The following is a 21,245-nucleotide window of genomic DNA, read 5'->3' on the forward strand; positions in this document are numbered from 1 at the left end:
GGGAAGAAGCCTCTGGTGCTATTCAATTTTATATGATCTCTTTCATCATCCTGTTAGTAACAGATCTGTGCCTCAATTTTAACAGTCTGAGTCCTTCTCCCACTATTTTTTGCGTGCTGACCCCTCAGCTCCAGCTGCTCCCATATACTGCCTTACTCAGTACAAGCCTTGTGTTGTCCTGGAATTGTGTGGGAAAATGTGTCGTTTTAATCCTGAAAATCAACTTATTACTTAGCGAGGTGAACCATGGAGTGTGATCAGTGAATGCTGGTGATCAGTGACCTACTCAAAAGACTTAAGGAAAAACTACTGATAACCTTACAGTGGTGATCACTTATAATTCCACTTCTACTAGCCACAGTCAGCATTCACCAGGTGGAAGGGAGGCTGCTATCTTGGCAGGTCGCTTGCCTACAGTTCATATCCCAAATATGTTATTTCAGATGTTTCTTTTACAATTCATTAAGTAGTAAGTTTGTGCAATGTGAAAGTTCAGCAGTAAAGAAACTGAGTCAGCTAAGAAAGGCTTGATTTTGAGACAGCCAAACCCATATATTCATGAGAATAGCTCCCATTACATCAGACACATTGCTTTCTACTCTGATTGTTTATGGTTCTGAGTGATACACCTGGCTGTCTGTATTAGACTTGGGGCCCATTGTACTAGAAGCATGGAAGACTTTCCAACAGGAAGAGGAAATGGCAGGACCAGAGGAAATGGCAGGAAGATGTTCCAGGGCAAGTTTAGGTTGGGCATTAGGAAAAGGTTGTTCAGGCAGAGGGTGGTGGAGCACTGGAACAGGCTCCCCAAGGAGGTAGTCATGGCACCAAGCCTGACAATATTCAAGAAGCATTTGGATAATGCCCTCAGATACATGGTCTGAATCTTGGGATTGTCTTATCCTAGGACAGGAGTTGGACTCTATGATCCTTGTGTGTCCCGTCCAACTCACAACTCTCTATGATTCTATGAACACAGCCTGTACAAGGGGTCAGGCAAAGGCTGAACAATCCTAGGATGTTACAGGAACAGGAAAATTTTATTCATGGCTGGGGTAACATTTTCTGGCATCAAGCTCCAAGACTCTGTTGGTTTCTGCAGCTCAGATTCATGAGAAATTATTTGCTTGCTGGAAGGATATCCCTGTCTGATTCTGATTCATTCTTTTTTCCTCTCTCATACTCAGAGTTTTTGGGCACTTCAGTCTCCGTTCTGAATGGCAACTGGTCAAGGTGGACTACAAGTCTATCTTCAGCCGTAGGTGTAACAAAGATGACTACCAAACCTGGCATCTGCACAATCAGGTATTCCCATTGTATAGGGAGGGGATGAGGGGGGCTCCCTTTCCTATACTCTGTGTTGCCAGGTAAAAATGTATTTGTTCTCTTCAGCAGAGCATATGGATTTTTTGCATCCATAAAGTCACAGTTCTAACCTGTTGATGCTTTACTTCCCCTGAAGCATATGCATGAATAAACATGGGGCCAGTGTTCCCTGGGCAAGTTAGGGAGATTGTTAACTTCTCTTTGTATGAAAATATTCCATTGCACCGGCTGAATCTTCTTGCCCTTGGTGCTAAGGGCAATGTAAAACCTCACCTTGTGATTGAATTGTAGGAGACATTGCACTCTTTTTAGCTCTGTCAGTGAATCATGAAAATAATTTTATTTTACTTTGCCTCTATTTTCCCTACTCAAAAATGAAAATAAAAACATTTATTCATCTTGCAGGTCCTGCAGGTGTCTGTAAAACTCTGGGGAGCCTTTGAATAAAAGACACCAGAGAAGACCAAATTATTTCATTTTCTTCAAGGATACATGCTTTGCTTTTCATACACTCTGGCTTATTTTCATGCTGGATATATTTAGGTGCTGAAGCCACTGTAACTGAGAGAGCTCAATACCCTCTGAAGATTACTTATGGGTCACTGACCACCAGTATGATGTCCCATTCCCTGCAGGGCAACATAACTAGAACCAGAACTATTGGCACTGTGATATTCCTGAATGAAATCCATGAATTAGAAATGATCATGAATTTGGCAAGGATGTATCAGATAACTGAAGTCATAGAATTGAATAAATGAAAATAATTTAAATGAAAGAAAGGGAAGACGTGTACCTAGGCAGCCATCTTGGGAATCACTGTTAATGGGAAAGAGAAGTGTTTCAATTAGGTGGGTTTTTTTTTTCCCCTTACTTCTGCGCAGACAAATTATTTCTGCATCAGAGAAAATTCTATTTATAGAAATGAAATGTCAAATGTTTCTCTTAGATTACCTACTCCCAGTAGTTCTCATGGAAACCTTTGTGTTCAAAAAGCCCAGTATAACACACCATCAAAATTATTTATGGCCTATAAGAAAGCCAAGTCTGACAAGGAAAGAGGAGAGGGTACAGCACTCCTGGGTTCCACATCTAGATTTTGTCCCTGCCCTGGATTTTAGGCTTAGTTAGATCTTCCCATAGTAGATTTCATCCAACATATGGAAGAAACACAGGAGTTTTTTCAGGATAATTCATTCTACATTGTTTTTTCAGGATAATTCATAGGACTAGATACATTGGTGGATACCTTCTGAAATACGACATAACTGGGTGTCTGTGACAGCTTGAGCATCCAGGCATTTTGAGCAGATTGTTAGAGGCATCCCAACTCAGTGCTGAACACAATGCATTCATGGGTCCTTCCATGGTGGCTTTTGAGTTTGCAAAGGCACAAAAGGGAACTTTGACTCTTTGCTCCCAGCTTTTCCAGTGGTAACTGCGTGCTTTCATTGCCCTTTGTATCTTTTGACAAAATGCTTCATTTAGATCCTAGCTGCCACTACAGCTCTCTGTTTTTCTTTCTTCTCTTGTTCCTTGGCTGCTGAAGGGCGAGCCTTGTGTCATGGGAGAGAGGAAGATCTATAAAAAACGCAAGCCTGGAGCCCAGTGTTCCCTCGGTCGGGATTATTCCCATACTGTGGTGACTGAACCATGTGTCTGTGGTCAAGGGGACTTTGAGTGGTGAGTATGTGACTCTGGGGACTTCTGCAGAGACTATTCTTGTAGGATTGTCAGTGGCCGAGCTACCGTGCAGACAGAAAACCTTGCAGAGAAACTGAATCTCATGCAGCTTTGTGGCTATGATCATACCTATAGCATAGATGTGGTCCCTATACCTGTTGTCTGAGGGAGGTGTCCCCCTTATCTGTGGGAGGGTTTTGTTAATCTCCATGACAAATCCAAGCCTGGAATTCAAAAGCAGAAAATTGCAAGTACAGATTGGCATTTTTTTGTCTGTCATTCTAGAAGAGTGACAACCAGGACTCTTCTCTGGACCAAATCATATCCATTACAGGAGAAAGAAGGAATTTTTCTGTCCTCACTTCTAAGGTCATTGAATACCTAGGGAGCAAGCTAGTGAAACATGCACATTTTTATCATTATTTCTTTGAATTCCTGGGAACTGTTTGTTACTTTTTAGCAATGTTTTGTTGAGAAATTTCTGAAAAAGCTTCTGTGACATGACTGTACAGTCCACTCTTGTCAGATGTAGCTACTTGTTTTGCATAAATATTGGTGTTTGTAACTTAATGGGGCCATAATTTCCAAACTGTTTTAAGGTCACTTTGAAAGCAGCTTAAAAATAAAACAGGGAAAAAGTGAACCACTTCTTAATACTGCTTTGACAGTCAGGGATAGGAGATGGGAGAATGCGTAACAGTCAGGAATTCCTGCAGGGAACCTGTGGTAGGCAGTATTTCAAAGATTTAAGACTGTCAGTAGCTGTGATGTTTGAGTTTAAATGATCAGAATATCATTTAAATGGAGTTCAAAATACCCTGAATGCAGATCAGCTAAGAAAACATTTTAATTTTTAAAGTAGGTTATCAGGATCAGTGTCTGATTCTGTATTGGTGTAAACTTCATTTACCTTCGAATCCTTCCTGAAGAGGTGGGAGGTATAAGATCTGCACACTTATTTGAACCTAGGCCAACTGAGACTCAGTTCTTTTTAGAACATGGACACACTGAAATGAGTAAAAATGAATAAAAAATATAGACCAAAATATTTTCTTGAATATTGGAGTAGTTTGGCTCTAAGAGAGGTTCAGGGATATAGAACAGAGATTTTAATCTTATCTGGATGGATGTTTAATTTGTTCCTAATGCCAAAATTACATCTGAGACTTCTTAGCTTGACTCAGGAGATCTTTCCCCTTTGTTCTCATCATGTGACCTTGCAGGATGAACAAACTATCTTGCCCTGCAGTATCTGCCCTTGGCATTGGCATATGCCTCTGAGCTGAACCAAGCACCAGTCTCCAGAGATGCTTATTTGCCCTTTTTTTGTTGGGTTTTTTTTTTTTTTGTTGTTGTTGTTTTTTTTTTTTGTGGCTTTGTGCCTCACCACCTTTCTATTTTCATGGTGAAGCTTGTCTTTTCTAAGCTATAAGTGGAAAACTGTGGTAGCTAAATTGGCCTTAAGTGCTGTTCTGCCTTGAAAAGGGTCTGCATCAGAATGTACCTTTTCAGTCAATTGACATGTTGCTTGCACATGTTCAGTATCATTTTTGCTTAACTTTCCCACTAACATGAGAGAATGTTGCTGTTAACCTTGTCAGTCCTGCAGAGGAAATGTGGTTAGAGGACAGCAAGCTGGCTTTTGTTTCAGACTCTGTGCTGCCAACAAAACTGTTAACTGGCTTCTAATTGCAAAATATAGCTGGTGATGGAGAATCAGAACCAGCTTCAATTTAAGGGTTAGTTTTGATGCTAGTCTGCAGGCCTGGCTGGAAGAGGGTGTAGGGCGATCAGTTTGGATGTCAATTTGAGAAGGGGAGGTGCTGAGAAGTGCCTTTTCTCTCCGCTGTTTGGAAGGAGGCTATAGGCAGGAAGCTTATGGAGATATGTCCTCACTGTAGATATCTACAGTTGGAAGGACAACTCCTACTCTTTCACTTGGTGCTTTTGAAAAGGGAAGATGTCCACTCAGCCTTTTCTGACTGAGTTCACAATTGCCAATTGTTCTTGGATGCACTGTCTGGTTTGTGTCTTGTGTATAAACTGAGCAGGTCCTGTGGAGAGTCAGGGAAAGGAGGAGGATCAGCAGCTGCGTTGTGTGAGTACACTGACCAGCATGTCCCACAAGACAGGCCCTCCACTTCCCCAGTAGGTAGATGTGGAGGCTGGTTCTGGTCACAGAGCATCCCATGCTACCAGATGTGATGACGCCTGCCTTCAAGAGCTGTGGAGCCAGGACAAGTGGCTGTGGGAGCCCTATAGAACAAGCAGTGAGGGCTGTGCTCCCTCCCATGTGGTCACAGTGCCCTTTCCCCTTCTCTGCCTCATGCTGCAGTTATATCTGCTTCCTGCTAAATATAAGGCTAGTCTGAATTTCAGGGGCATAAACCACGATCCAGGGCCCCAGTTCAACAAATCCTCATGAATCAAGATCAGGGATGACTCCAGCTAACCCTCATAGTCATTTCCAAAAGCAAACCCTGGCCTTTTTCTAACAGAGAGAATGGCAGGAGGAACTCAGAAATGTTATTAAAATGCTCTCTGATCTTTCTTTTCCCTCCTCCTGCTTCTTTATTTACTCTGCCAAGATAGCTTTCCTGAGAAAGATGGCACAGCAGCTGGACTTGATTATTTCCTTAACTTATGCAAACCCTGGGGCTTATGAGAAGGAAGGTGGGCAGCATGCAAGGTTTTAATATACATTTACCAGAAGTTAATGAACAAGCATAGAACCTTGAGGGCATACAGCAATGTTGTCTTTAATTTTATTAAATATTTATGCAGCTCTTTTCTTCTTTGGGGCAAAGTACAGCTCCTTCTGAATATTTTTAATTACCAAGTCACTGCCAGGCATTTTTGACTGTGCAGGTCGGACCCACTGAGAATGATTAAATTGAATGTTGAGAGAAAGAGCATTAGGGAATTTCTGTACCTTTTAAAGTAGCTTGCAGAATTTTTGCCCTCCAAAAAAGAACAGGAGCAGCCTGGGTCACTGGGGACATAGCACAATTTTGTCTTACCAAAGCTCTTCCTAGAGACTTTCTGTTGGCAATTCAGACTTTGAGCAGGGAAAAGATAAAACTCAGAGTGCCCTAAAGGGCACAGAGAGCTTTCAAGGTAGTGGCTTCTGTACTGTCTGTGTCTCCACAGAGGTTTAGTTTGTTGGCATTTGTTAACCTGCTTCAGGCAAAAAAACAGAATCCCTTTTTATTTGCCCCTTGAATCCAGCCTGCCAGTAAAGACTGTGCATAGAAACCTGATCCAGAGCCTATTGAAACTTATGGAAAGCTTTGGATTAATCCTATTTTTTTATCATTGTATTGGCATACAAAGGCAGCTGTAAAAAGAAGTCTTGGATATGATTGTGTGCATTTCCACTCTTTGGTGGTCCAAGGAAGCATTAATACCCTGGATTACCTTCCCCATTTGACACAGTATTGTGTAATCCATAGACTACCAAGATGGCTGTATTGTTTTAGTTTAGTGTCGGAAAAACATAAGCTATGGTTTTCTTTCAGGCCAGTCAGTGCAGTCAAAGAGCAGGGAGGCCATTAACGTACATAAATATACATACCTTGGCTAGTTGTTCAGGAAGTGCTCCTGGTGTTTTGTATTCCTAACTGCTTCATTGGGAAAAGGTGACATTAGATCTTGGAATTGGCCTGGTTTGTTCTGAAAGCAGAGACTGCAAAACCCAAGCAAACCAAAAGAAACCAACAAGTGAAATTTTTAGAAATTAATATGAAAAGAAATTAACAATACAAATTTCTTTCTGAACCTCTGCTCATGTTTTATTACCAAATGAAACACAACTACTCCAGTGCTCTGCAAGGTTGGTGGTTCTGGTGTTGTCAAATATCACATACCTTCTGTGAACTGTGTTCCTGCCTCTCAAACTAGTCAAGCACTTTGTCTCTGGATGAATGCAATCCATGATTTCATGCCATCCAGCAGAGAACCAGCAACACCAACATGCTTTGGGGAGCAAAAGTGTCACCTAAAACTCTGCGGTAAACCTAGTGCACGGGTACAGTGATGCACTCATGACTTGTCTCCATAGTGACTATGGGTATGAGAGGCACAGCAACAACCAGTGCGTCCCAGCCTTCTGGTTCAGCCCGTCCTCCCTGTCCAAGGATTGCAGCGTTGGTCAGAGCTACTTGAACAGCACTGGGTAAGTGAACCTTGCAGTCTCTCTGGTTTTGGTGACCTTGCAGCAGACAAGATAACCTGGATAGTTCTTTTTTCTCTCTCCATCCCACCTGGCTCTTTTCCAGTCTTATTCATAAGGTAATGTTTGCAGCAGCATCTGTATGGAACATTGCCTCATCCCTCAGAGGCAGGGAGAAGCGCATTAACATAAGTGACATGTAGATATTGTATTGCTATCAAGTGATGTATGATCTCTGGAGCTTAGACTTGGAGCTCCCCTTTGCTGCAAAATTAAAACGCAAATCAAGAAGGTCTATCTGAGAGACAGCTGAACATTTAAAAGGACAGGTTCAAGGTATTTCACATCACTTTTTGTTGAACCTCTTCCTATCTTACAGCTCCTATTTATAACAGCTTCTGGGGAGGCTCAAATGAGCAATATTTAACCTCTTCTTTTTTTTTTTTTTTTTTTTTTTTTTTCTCTGCCATTTTCACTTTGTATATACAATGTCTTGAGATTTCAGACAAGCTACATGTGCTGGTTTCTCTTGGTTTTACCCAGAACAGATGGCAAGTGTTGGTTTATTATGGTAGTATTCCTTTGCAAATGATATTCTATCGTGCAGGGGATTCTCCGAAACTCTGGATGCACTGGCTGGTGCAAAATTGCGATGTTCCTTCTCAGGCGGTGCAGGCCCTGAAGACTTTGCAGGGCTCTTTCTGAGTCACAGGTCCTGCATGTTTGATTGTTATGACAGGATTTTTTGTGGCTGGTTGATACGGGTGGCTGAACAAAGTGGGGCTGCTGGGAGTCTGGACTCATTTCACTTCAGAGACCCCCTTTCAGCTGAAAGGTTGCTATAAATATGGGATATTATTACAACAACCGTGTCCGGTATAATTGCTTGTAACCCTCTTGACAGAGAGCAATAAGAAAATAGTTGGGGTCTGTGATTCTTAACCAATCCTTTATTTTTACTCTGAAATTATTAGAAAGGGTTAATCCCCCTCAACAGCACCAGGAATAGCGAAGTGTCCTGCTAGTTCACTAACCTCTTCCAAGAAGAGACAAGAGAAAAACCCATTCCTTGAATAATTTTAAAATTGGACTGGACAAAGCTCTTGGCAGATCATTCCAAGTGCCTTCTAGCAGAGTAGAGGCAGACAAAATGTAATAAAAAGCATAATTAAAAAGCTGAGATGCAGGGTGCAATCCTGCAGGCATGGGGAGTTGGGGGGGAGTTCTTTGCCTTTTAGCAGTGCAGAATAATTCACCTCCACAATGTGTGTCTGTTTTCAGTAATGCTGCTGAGACTCTCGGGAGAAGGTTGGATTGTGTTTTGTTTGGTTTTCTCCAATTTAATAAAGCGTTAAATTTCTTTGATTCTTCCTTTCAGTGAAGGAATCATGCAGGCAGTTAGCCTTTGCAAAAACTCATGCATTAATATGGAGAAACAAAACAAAGAAACTTTTCCACCCACCACCTAAGCCCAGTCTCCTTTTGTTACTGTTCCCCAGGTACCGCAGGATTGTGTCTAACAACTGCACAGATGGCTTGCGACAGAAGTACATGGCCAAGATGGAGAAATGCCCTGGGAAAGCACCTCGGGGACTGCACATCCTCACTACTGATGGGAAGTTGGTTACAGAGCAGGGACACAATGCCACTTTTGTCATTCTTATGGAAGAGGTTTGTTAGTTTGTTTGTTAGTGGGCTTAGCAAACCTTTCGCTGTGTGACAGAACTTGCACTCTTTTCTTTCATCTGTCAGGCTGCTGCGAGGAAAATAGTGATCAGGTGGGGTCCTGAAATGATGAAGACAAATGAGATTTAGGAAAATTCAGGAAAGAGGGCTATACTTGAAACATACAAACTAATCATATTGGGTCAAGCTAAAGGAGTATTTAGCCAGTTATCTCGTCTACCAGTGATGATGAAGCAAATGCTGAAAAAAGATATCTGGTCAAAAATATATTTCCCCACTAGCTACTTGCTGCCTGTAGTGAACTGCAGTTTATGGAGTTTGTGAGGCAGAAATGGTGTCACTGCACTTAATAATTTTGTTTCTGGGATGAAAAGCTTTAGCTGAAGCTTCGCTGGGAAAGGTTAAGAACAGTGGGGAACATTTTCAGACTCATGGGGAGCAGTGAGGGACATTATTGTTTTGCAGTAGGAACTGAACCTTCTCAAGCCACCTCTGAGCTGCCTAGCCCCTAATTTTTGTGTATGATGTAGTATGATTCCCTCTGTAGCCAACAGTAGCATAAGTGATACTAGGCCATGCTGGTGCCTGAAGTATCAAAATATTGAGGCATTGCTGGTGATTGCTGTGAGTCAGGTACCCCCGTGTCTGGCAAAAATGGATGGGGCAGCCTGTGTCACCAAGGCTTATGGCTCAGTGGAGGGTTGGATAGCTAAGCAAGGCACTTGGTATGTAGACTGACAGGAGGGTTTTTCAAATGATCTTATGCCTCTTCTGGTCTGTGATTTGATTCAATGTTTAGGTATATATGTAACTGCACCACTAAAAGCCCTGCTGTATTTGCAGCTGCTGCATTCCCCTGCTGGCTTTTGACTGCCTGTGGGAGGTGTCATTGGAAGTCCAAGAGTGATTTTCCCACAATGGCTTGTGTTCCATCTGTTTTCTGGTTAAGCAGAAGGGTCACCTCACAACCTCACCTCTAGCACCTTAGAGTGTCTTAGGAGGGGCAGCCAGGGAACAAGGTGATGTTGGAGAACCACAAGTACATTTTGTCATCTACTCTGTCCTATATAATTTGGGACAGTACCTGGAGACAGCTGGGGGCCAGACATGCCATGGTCACAAATGTAAGAATAATGACACTAAGACAGACTAGGTGCCTGTCTCCTAAGTATCCTGCCTCTGACAACAAGCAGCACTAGATCTCCAGGAAAATCGTATTAGAAACAGTGCAAGCCTAGTGTCCCTTCCCCTCCCAGTCCTTGGTGTAGCCTTCATCAGCAACTAAGACCTTCAAGGATACAAGTAGATATTGTAAGTCTGAGCATACTGCTGCAGAGAAGTTATTTTCTCATGATACCTTGTTAAGTTTTTTTAAACAGACACACTTGTATTAATTTAAATTCTTATACAGTAACTAAATGTTTCATTGGGACCACACTAATCTGATAGGGCCTTCTTACATACTTCCTCAGAGCTTCATGCAAGCTCTGCTTTTATACAAAGGGGATTTCTTGTCTACCTGGCTGGTTCTTTTATATTCTGCACACTTGACATGGTAAGACGATTTGTATAGACACTGTGAGTGGGAGTTAAGAAAAGAACAGACATAATCTAAAAATTAGGAATCTAGTAGTAATTTATTAAGGAACTCAAGCAGAACTGCTGCGTACAAAGAATGATAAACAGATGCGGAATAAGGCAGCAGTCAAGGTAGCTGAAGAGTGGAGTCTTTACAAGGCTTTAGAGATTGAAGAGGCAGCCGAATAAATATGTGAGGGTGTTCACTCTATGTCCTTTGTTGAAAAATAAGGATAGTTAGAAAACATTTCATTGAAACAATTTTTTTCTAAGGGAAGAAGATTTTCAAGAACATGTCTTTGTGGGTGAGTAGCTTATTCCACAGAGAGTTCTGTGTTGAGTTTGTTTCTTAAAATAATAGACATTTTAAGAGGGAAAAAAAGAACACCGAAATTTTATGCAAAAGTACTCTAGTCTTCCAGTGTGAACCTGAGACGAATTGTTATCAAAATATTCCTTGTTAGTTGGAAGAAAAAATTTCTGTTGAAGTCTTAATTATTACATGCCTTGCTGTCATACAAATTAATTCCTGCCTCTCTCCACCTTCTCTGGTCAGTCTGTTTCCTGACTGACAGGTGGGTTGTTTTGTACCTATGTCTACACTCACTTTCTGAGCCAGAGAGCAGTCTGATAAGACCTCCTGTGGATACATCTGTGTGGTCTCCATTTAGCCTTCCTACTGTTTCAGACTAAACCTGATTAGCAACTTTGTGATTAGGCATCAGTTCCTTTCTACCTTCTAGTATACATCCTCAATACATTGATGTGACTTGCCTTTATGCTGTCCAATGGTAAATGAATGCTTTATCATAGTTAATTGAAAATTGAATTTCTCAGAATTTGTAGATTTAGCTTTAGTAGTATTGTTCATGGTAGTAATTCAGAATATGTGTGTGACCATAACAATGGACAAAGAAATGCAAAATGACTGATGATTTTTGTTGAACTGTACATACATGCAAAAGAACATGAGGAGATAAGAATCTCTTTTTATTTTTCTTTTAATCCAAGTTCTAGTTTTAGCCCAAAGAAATAATAGATTGCCAAATTACTGTTGTATGCAGTTGTGTTCTTGTCCTATGAATCTGTTTTTGCACCTGATATTTTCCATGCATCCCCAGCTCCCTTCTGGAGGGTACATAAACTCCCTTCAGGCAAAAATGCTTGTTTATGTGGCAGCTCCAGTTATTCAACTCCTCTGTTCCCTTGTCTTCTCTTTATGCCATCTCACGGCTTCCCTCTTTTGGAAATTACAAGGTGATGGCAAGGCTTTGTAACACAGTTGTAATTGCAAGTGAACTGAGAAGGCAAGCAGTGACTATTCAAAGAACAAGCCTGAGCAAGTATTGGAGCTCTGCACATCTGTTAGAAGATTGCTAAACTGTGTTTATAGAAAGAGATCATAGAATGGTTTGGGTTGGAAGGGACCTTAAAGATCATCTAGTTCCAACACCCCTGCCATCAGCAGGGACACCTTCCACTAGACCAGGTTGCTCCGTCCATGTCATATTTTTATGCAAACAATTTGAGAACTTCATTAGAAGAACCAAAATGCATCATGTATATGCCCCAAGCCTATGTTGAATGAAATATAACCCTCCTGAAATCAGTGGGAGTTTGGCTCTTAGCTTCAGAAGGCCAAAATTTCAACCACTGTTTTGTCTCTACAGTTTTTATCACTTTGCTTATATAGCTTCCAGACAGGAAAACTTTCCCAGGCTAGTCTTGATGGGGAGATGACTTTGAAGGGCTGTTCCATGGCAGTACTCCTCCTCTCCAACCATTCCACTACACTTTGCCTGCTCACTGATTTCAGTACGCAGAGCTCCAATCTTTGTGACATCTCCGAGCTCATTCCCTTTTGGTAGTTTACAGGGCTTAAAGCAATAAAATGTGCCTTTTGAATATATATGGAGAGCAATGATTTTTTTCCCATTTGAAATGCCTCCATTTCATTTCTATTTTAATTTATATTCATAAACTCCAGAATACCTGATACCATGTGTGGAGCTAGGACACTACTTTTAGCTTTTTGCATACTGGATACAGAGGTATGGAAAGGAGAAAGAAAACATGATTAGTGTAATGGGCAGTCTTTGCATTGAAGATACAACTCTCATAATTGGGTAGAAAGATCATCTGCTACTGTTTAGTAATGAAAAATCTATTTCTGTTTCTCTACTTCAAACCTTCTAATTTCAGATAAAATTATATTGAAGAAGCAAGCAAGGAGGAAATAGAAAAGAGAATTGTAAGGCATGAGAGAGGAGCTGCTGTGAAGGGTGCAAGAAATTTCAGCCTGAGGTCACCAGTGGTGATTCCAGACCAGATGAAATTTTTATCTTCTGTTCGGTGTCTTCCATATAAGATGAACTTGTAGTCTTAGTGCATTCCCTTGAGGAGTGGTTTTGAAAGGTTTAACAAGATGTAGGAGCCTTTATATCAGATGTCTGAATATCCCAAGAGTGTAATTTTACCCCTGCTAAAGAATTTTTTAGAATGACTTAAAAAACTCTCTGTCAAAAGGATGTTACTGGCTACTCAATATTACAGTTAGGTTTTAGTGTCGCTACCACTCTAGTCCTGTACGTTTTCTTTTTTTGGTTTATATAGTATTTTTATTGTCCTAGTAGGACAGAGTGAAAATGGTGCCCTGATCAAGTCAATAGACAAAACTCCCCTGGCTCCTGTGGAATGGGAATGATGGAGCAAGGAAGGAGAGAGATCTGACATATATAACCAAATATCCCAATTTCAAAAACTACAAATAATAACCCTGATTATATGGGTGTGTACCTCAAGATTCCAAGTACAGACTCAAGGCAAATTCACATCTGAAAAATACCATTCTTACACACTGATTGGTTAATGTACGCATAGCCTATGGGGAAGATGAAGTTTGTGGAGCATGCTGTGGTCCTGATTATCTTCACAGGAGAGCCGCTTCAGTGTAGTCTGGCTTCTTATCTGTGCTCCCAGGTTTCCATCCAGAGGACAAGATCAGGTGCAATTTGGGGGCTGAGGCAAGTAGCAGAATGCAGCATCCTGCCTGTGTCAGTCCTGACATTGCCACTTACACAGGCTGATGCAAACCACCAGTAAGACAGCAGCTTCCATGAGCTTCAAGCCAGTGGGAGGCAAGAACTGTGACCTCTTGCCTTTCATGGATGTTTTTATCTCTGTAGAAGCCTGTTGTGCACCTTTGGTCTCAGTTGCTGATCATTTGGGTTAGAGCAGCCTGTGAGCTGTTTAATCCTGGTTTAAGAGCCTCTTTTTCCATGATCTAGCCAATATTCTACCTTTATGCTGACTGTCCTGAGATGATGAGAAGTCATGATCCAAAATGGATCTGTGCTACTTATGAGTGTGTTTGGACTGTATGAGAAATCACTTATGGATGGGAGGTTCACAGTCAGAATTTAGGCTGCAAGCCATGTGTTTTGCTGCACACAAGTAAACTTGAAAACTACTGCTCAGAGGAAAGCTGGTGCTATCAGCTCTGAAACCTTTAAGAACTTTCACACATGTGGTTGTCCCAAGCAATCTTTTCTCTTTGTTTGATCTGCATAGTTTTTCTAGGAAGTCATGGTTTGTTTTGTGCAATGCCTGTTCCAGAGGCTTTAGTGAAATCTGTGAGTTCAGTGGTCTTTTCCAGTGAGCCCAATGGAAGTAGGACCCTGCAGGATTTGAGCTGGCTGTGAAGGGATTGGAAGTACATCAGAACTGTGTGTTATAGGGTTGCTTCCCTCCCTTAGATCAGTATGTACTGGAACTGCACATTAGCTTTGATCCTGACCCTGTGCACATACAGCTATAACAGGGTTTATGAGATGGCCATGAAATATTTCTGAATTTCCTATTTAAAAAAAAAAAAAAAAGTTAAATGGGGGAATGGGGATTTTTTTTTTTTTTTTTTTTTTTCCTTTGGATTCTCACTCTTATCCTCAATATATATGAGGACTGGTTTCAGTTTTGGGCTAGAAGCATCTCCAAGAGGTAGTGGTATCTTCTTCACCCATAGTGAATACAGTGGAGACCTCTCATAGAAGGAAATTACTTGGGCCAATACATCTTCATATATGCATAAAGCTACAGAGATTTAATCTGAGGTGTAGTTTTATTTCAGTTTAATGAAATCACTGCAGTGGGCTTTAGCTCTGTTTAAATTAGCCTTGTTTTGTGTTACTTTTAGTCAGCTGGGGACAAATATAAAGTAAGGCTCCAAGAAACTGAAATAACAGACACTTCTACAGTTCAACTACAGTGGTTTAAAGCATGATTTAAATTAAAACAGTGCAGCTGCTGCCTCCAGACTTCAAGTACCTGCAATGCTGGAATCTCTTGTCTTTTGTTCCCTCCATCGTTTAATAGCTGTCTTTGACAGTAATCCTGGAAGGGATTTTCTTGTCATCTGCTTCATTCTCCTAGGTATCCAGGCCCTATCTCTGTGTTGACTGGCATTAGGCAAAAGCTGTCAGTCCTTAATGTGGGACTCAACCTGTATAAATTCAGTCATCCTGAAGTTACATGTCTAACTGAAACTGGTCATCTAGACTCTCTGTCATCATGGTACAGGGTACATATTTGCAGAAGACTATTCATGTCACCTGTCTCAGTTATCTTACAATGGAATATGTTGGTCTCTTGCTGTCTTTTTCTCTCTTCCACTGACTATACAGGAAACCTGGAAAACTAGCTTTGACTAGACTTACAGCATCTCAGTGACTAGGTTCTGTTTCTTTGGAACATCTTGGAGAGCCACCTCAGCCAGTGTCCTGCTTCCAGACTGTCTCTGATGCTCCCATGTGCATGTGGGAATTGCTCTACAATTAGCATCTAGCTCTACAATTAGCATCAGTGTAGTGCCTCCCACCTCACTGTCTCTGATGGAGGTACTTGTTGGACACCACCCATTCAACGAAAGATTGTGCAAAGCCCTGCCCATTTAAATGACACATAGTCCCCAACCGTGCATTGTATAGACGATTCAAACATGATCTCCTTGATATATGCATGTGTAACACTCTGCCCTCCCAAAATATCTAAACCCAAGATGAGGGAATAACATCTGTTTACAGGTATAAATGTTTGACTCTTCTGTGTATTGCTTGTATATAATTACCTGGTGTTCATTTGAGTCTGGCCCCTTTGGGGACTGACAGAACAAATCTAGATTTTTTTGGTAAGTTACAGGTTTATGTCCATGCTAATGAAATAGAACTGAGAAGTAGGATGCACGGTAATATAAATCACTCTTATCAACCCATTTTCTAAGCCAACCTTCTCTGTTGCAGGGCGATCTCCAAAGGACAAATATTCAGCTTGATTTTGGAGATGGCATTGCAGTATCCTATGCTAATTTCAGCCCTGTGGAGGATGGCATACGCCATGTGTATAAGAGTGCTGGAATCTTTCAGGTGACGGCATATGCAGAGAACAGCCTGGGCTCTGACACTGCTGTCCTCTTCCTGCATGTGGTCTGTAAGTACTTCCCGCTGCTGGATTCCTTGGGTGAAAAACCTAACCCCACTGAAAATCCCTGAAACTTCAGTAGGGCCTAAGTATACATGCAGACCCACTTACATGTGCAGCTCATGCTCTTGCAAAGGTTTGGACCTCTAGACACTCTTATATCTTAAGTAAACTTTATTGAATGAAGAAGAAGACAAGCTTCTCTTAAAAAAATGTATATTTGGAGTCCACACAGGTACAGAGAAATGTTTGAAAATGATTCTTGGGCTTTCTGAAAGGGCTGACCAAACGACATATGAAACAAAGTCCAAATGTGTGTTTTCAGTATAGTTCTAAATCCAAGAGATTTAGATTAATCTCCTAAATTTTGAGTCAGTTATTCAGGATTTGGGAGTTTATGGTGCTTATTAAATAAATAAAGAAAAAATTATGCTGAGCATACTTCCTGGGATATGAATATACTGAGGACTAACGTGCTACTTTTCATATTTCATGTGTTTCATGTGCACCCCTAACTCTTCCCTCCTGTTTGGTAGATCAATGCTATTTCTCTCCACTTGGCAAATGAGCAGACTCAAATATAGAGCCCCTAGCTGGCTTTCTCAAAATCACAGGAGAGAGCAGAGAGTGTGGAACATAGGATGAGACCAGGAAGATCCCAGTTCTTTGTCCTGCTCTCAGGCTGCTAGATCTCCTGGGCAAAGAGCTGCATCTGTGTTCAGGTGTACCTCATCAGATTTGCCCTTAATGGTGTTCACAGCCATGTCTGTCTTCTCCTTTAACCTGTCAGAATGTCTGCTAGCCTATCTGTCTTTTTACTTTAGCTTTTCTGCTGGAAGGAAGCAAGTCAGAAATTTCCAAAACTCAAGAACTTTTTTCTTCTTTATAATTTCAGGCTCCCTGTGTGAAAGAATAAATGTTCCTTGAAGCTTTTATTATGCTCATAATTCCCTCAAAGTCAATCATGGCTGCATTTAACAACCTGTTACTAGAGCATTAACTGTTTTTTCCTTCACCTTGGGCCATTAGCTGACAAAAGTGATGGTTACCTGGTAATAACAACCAGCTTTGTATGGATTATCTGATTTTTCTTGTAGGAACTGCTTTTTCATTATGAGGATCTTGGAGCAGAATGCAACGAGGGGCAGTTGCTTGGCCTGGCTGTGCTACTTTACCCTCTTCTTCCTCAGCCTCTCAAGTCTCTCCTTTGACTTTTATAGCATTCTTAGGTGGCCAACTTATTATCATTGTCTTTAGGGAAATATTTTGCAAGAATGTTCAGTCGTGTTAACACTGAAATAACATGATACCTCAGTACTACACTTTTAATATATTTGAATGTACTAGTCAATATAGGAGGTTTGACCTTGAAGCTCAAATGTACAGACAAAAATGCCTGCTATATAAATCACCCTTATTATACTATCTGGTACTGGAATCCTGTGCTGAAAAAAAGGAGAGAGAAGGTCCTTTGCCTCAAGCAAGAGTAGTTTTCTACCCTGCAGGTTTATCAGTGGTCAGTCAACTTTTCACTTTTCTGGAATCTGCTGTCAAGCTGCTCATTCCATCATTTTAGAGGAAGTGAAGATATTAGGATTTTTCCTCTTATCTGCACTGTCATAAAATATCTGGGGGAACCTGCTATTCTTGGGAACCCAGAGTACTTAGAGTATAGGCAGATTTCAGGAGTGACTTGCTGGTAGAAACCCCTTTGGAAAGGGGGAACAAAAAAAGAACAAGTCCTTAGGAACCAAAAGCAAAAATAGTGTTCCATTGTGGTCAGAGCTGTAAAAGAACAGGTCTTGCTCTCCAAAGTCCTTGTAATCCAAACAGGTAGAGAAGTGATTAGTGATTAGTGTCCCCATTTCATGCTTGAAAAGCTGAGAGGTAATGCAAGAAAATAATCTCGGTTAAAATCAGCAAATTTCCTGTTTCCCAGAATTAGTTTTTTACCCCAAAAAACCCATCTCACTTCTTTATTTCATCCTTTCCTTCTCACATTGGTAGTCTGTCAGTTTGCTGTGTTTTAAAAGGTACCATCCAGAAAGACTCAGTAACACTGTCAGATGTCTACCAGTTACCAGGTGAAATTCAGTACCAGTAAAAACAAAAAATTAAACAGGAAGGAAAACAATGGAGCTAGTAAAAGCTTTAAATAAACAAACAAAAAAAAATCAGTATTTTTTAAACTTTGTTTTTTCTGGAGAGGAACTGACAGGGACGGGACAGGAGAGAGAAAGAATGTGTTTTCTTCAAAATAGATCCACTACCAAGATTTATGGAAAAATCATTTTAGCCAAGATGATTTAAATCTGATTATATATTAGGCGTTGATGACATGATTAAATACTTCCTGACAGTTCTTTAGAAGGTATCAAAAAGAAAGATTAATGATTTTGGAAATTCCTTGTAGCTTTTTTTACTTTTGCCTGACCTTGAGAAGTCTTTGGGGAGTCATTTACCACTAGCAAAAAGGCAGGAACTACTTGAAAGGTGTGTGCATTGGCATACCAAAGCTAAATAAGGACTTCTTAATTCTGAACTTCATGCACTGGACTCGTTCTGGATGTTTGTATTTATTAAACACAAATTTGCATTGATACTTTGTTAATTTTTAAGTCTTTCAGAAACAAGTTCTTCTCACTGGTAAATGCTTTGGTATGCCAATGCACACACCTTTCAAGTAGTTCCTGCCTTTTGGTAGTGGTAAATGACTCCTCAAAGACTTTTCAAGGTCAGGCAAAAATAAAAAAAGCTATAAGGAATTTCCAAAATCATTAATTTTTCTTTTTGATACCTTCTAAAGAACTGTCAGGAAGTATTTAATCATGTCATCAATGCCTAATATATAATCAGATTTAAATCATCTTGGCTAAAATGATTTTTCCATAAATCTTGGTAGTGGATCTATTTTGAAGAAAACACATTCTTTCTCTCTCCTGTCCTGTCTCTGAAGCTTTCAATAGCAGCTTGCCCTGTCCAGTGCAAAGCCAGTTCATTATTCTTCCTCAAACTATATTTAAAAAATACTTCTAAACACAGTACTGACCCTGAAATTAGCACTTTGGAGAATGTGTATTTCTGGCTTCTCTAGAATTAAGAGTGAGAAGAAATTGTGTAATTTTATGTTTATTAATCCTGTATCTTTTAATTTTGTATATTTACTGCTGAAATTGTCTTGTATTGCTATAATAGGTTCTCACTGCTGACATGAGACATTTTATTTATTTAGAGGAAAGAGCCTTGCTGTTCACAACTGCACAGGGAGGGTTTAACTCAAATCCTCTAATAATGAACTATGTCTTCCCACAGGTCCAGTAGAGCACGTCCATCTGAGTGTCCCCTTTGTTGCCATCAAAAATAAGGATGTAAACATTACTGCAGTGGTTTGGCCCAGCCAGGCAGGCACGCTTACCTACTTCTGGTGGTTTGGTAACAACACTAAGGTACAACTGCCCTTTGGTTCATTTTTACTTCATAAGCTTGTTGCACCAGACAGGGAACTCTCTCAGCCCTAACAAAAACTTCTTGCCTTTGCTTTATGTTTTAGTTTTTCCTTATCTGAAAAGGGTTGTCATTATCTGAACTTCAACCTTTGTGAGTTTATTTTCTCTTGTCTCATGTTGTTCTTAGGAGTCATTACTTTTTTACATCTAGTTGTTACCGGCCCTACCTGAGCTTTGAAGGCCATTGTTATTACCAGTGTTCACTTACAACTTAACTGAATTATATACCACTATTTATGGGATAATACTGGCTTTCAATGCAGTGTTTAAAAACTGCTGGTGTTCAAACAACCATGGGGGTTTCCTTTATGTACCAGTAGGCAATATGTAATGCTGGATTCCAACACAATACTTTAAAGCTGTTGGTATTCAAACAACCAGTTGTATCTAGAATTTCAAGCTAGACTCACGATGAATAGTTTGTGTCCATCCATGACCATTGTTCAGAGTCTTGGATTTATCAGAGAGAGGTGAGACTTCTTTGTAGTGAATTTTCAAATGATTGGCAAAATTTTATTATAAAGAGCTTTTTCATCAATAATTAAAGTAAGTGAAATTACAAGTTATGGTCATACTTTGAAATGGGGAGAGCAGGATTGCTTGTTAGCTACAGTTTTTATTGCAGGCGTTACGAGTGAGACAGCTGACCCACAGGCACTATTCTCCATTATTACAGCTGTGAAATGTACAACTGATAATTTTGCAATGTAGTATCTGCTGTTATTTACAACAGCAGTTTAAGTCACATCCTTGTCTGCACTGTTGAGTTGCAATTGAAGGTGGGTACTGAGGTGAGATCACAGGAGAAAAAAAAAACGGATTTTACATGAAATATGGAACTTGAATAGGAAAAATAGGAGGCACACAAGTGTTTTATTTTCTCTTTGACAAAGCTGCTTGCATTTTAACATTTTACCCTAGCTACCAAGAGTAACAGGAGAAAAAACCAAAATAAAACAGTAAATTATGTGTCTACTGGGTTTTTACATAAAATTTGGAAGCTTAATGTAAGAACTCACCTATTTTTGTGGAAGCATAATTGAGGCACAAGAAGAGCTCAGGAACAAAAGCCACTTACTATAACTTGGCAAGTTGCTGTGCCTTAGCTGAGCTGTGGCAACCGCCTACATACACATGTCGAGTCCATGACAAGTACCAGCTAATTCCACATAGTTTATACTGCACTGAAAGAGGGGGGATGCAAAATCATATTACAGTTCAGATATTTTTGGCTCGGTGCTCACACATGGACAGCCATTAGAGTACATCTGAGACCATTTAGGTACCGGTAACTTTATCATCTGCTTAAGTTCTCCACTGCACCCAGGTGTCAAGGTTTTCCTGCCATTGCTTTTGTCTTTAATGTAGAAGTTGGTTGTGAATAGAACCTTAAATTTTTATTTTTTTTTTAAATAGAAAGTAATCTAGAAAAGGCAGAGCAAAGCAATAGTGTTTGCTGAAGATTTCCATACAGCTCTCACGGTGCTTGCATCAGGGTTGTAAATATGATCTGTTATCTGTTTTATCTTCTAGCTTAAATTTCAGACTCATAGGCACAAAGTACAAGCAGATATTCATGAGTTTAGGATGGATGCTTTGGAAATAGCTGTAGATGGAGTAGCTGGCCCTGATGATACCTTGGAGTGATTGTACATGTTGCTGAAATATGTTGAGATGTGGATTAGTAAAGATGGCGCCACTTAGCCAGGGCCAAGTCAAAGACCCAGAACATCTCATCTTTCGTTCTCTGCAAAGCATTATCTACAGCTACCTCATGAAATGTACTTCAACTCTGACAGAAGTATGGCAAAGGATATAAATAT

At 40.4% G+C, this 21,245-nt stretch overlaps 1 protein-coding gene across 1 annotated transcript in view; it reads left to right on the forward strand.

Annotated features, from left to right (window-relative positions):
- Positions 1-21,245, forward strand: part of SORCS3 (sortilin related VPS10 domain containing receptor 3) — a gene marked incomplete at its 5' end in the record, with an annotated part of 64,558 nt that overhangs the window by 31,955 nt on the left and 11,358 nt on the right. Inside the window, 6 exons of the mRNA XM_010162435.2 lie at positions 1,188-1,305; positions 2,876-3,009; positions 7,070-7,183; positions 8,680-8,851; positions 15,739-15,925; positions 19,229-19,362. Coding sequence (XP_010160737.2) covers positions 1,188-1,305; positions 2,876-3,009; positions 7,070-7,183; positions 8,680-8,851; positions 15,739-15,925; positions 19,229-19,362 — 859 coding nt within the window. The remainder of the gene's footprint in view (positions 1-1,187; positions 1,306-2,875; positions 3,010-7,069; positions 7,184-8,679; positions 8,852-15,738; positions 15,926-19,228; positions 19,363-21,245) is intronic.

Source organism: Antrostomus carolinensis, unplaced genomic scaffold (genome assembly GCF_000700745.2).
Source record: "Antrostomus carolinensis isolate BGI_N321 unplaced genomic scaffold, ASM70074v2 scaffold44252, whole genome shotgun sequence".
Lineage (NCBI taxonomy): Eukaryota > Metazoa > Chordata > Aves > Caprimulgiformes > Caprimulgidae > Antrostomus > Antrostomus carolinensis.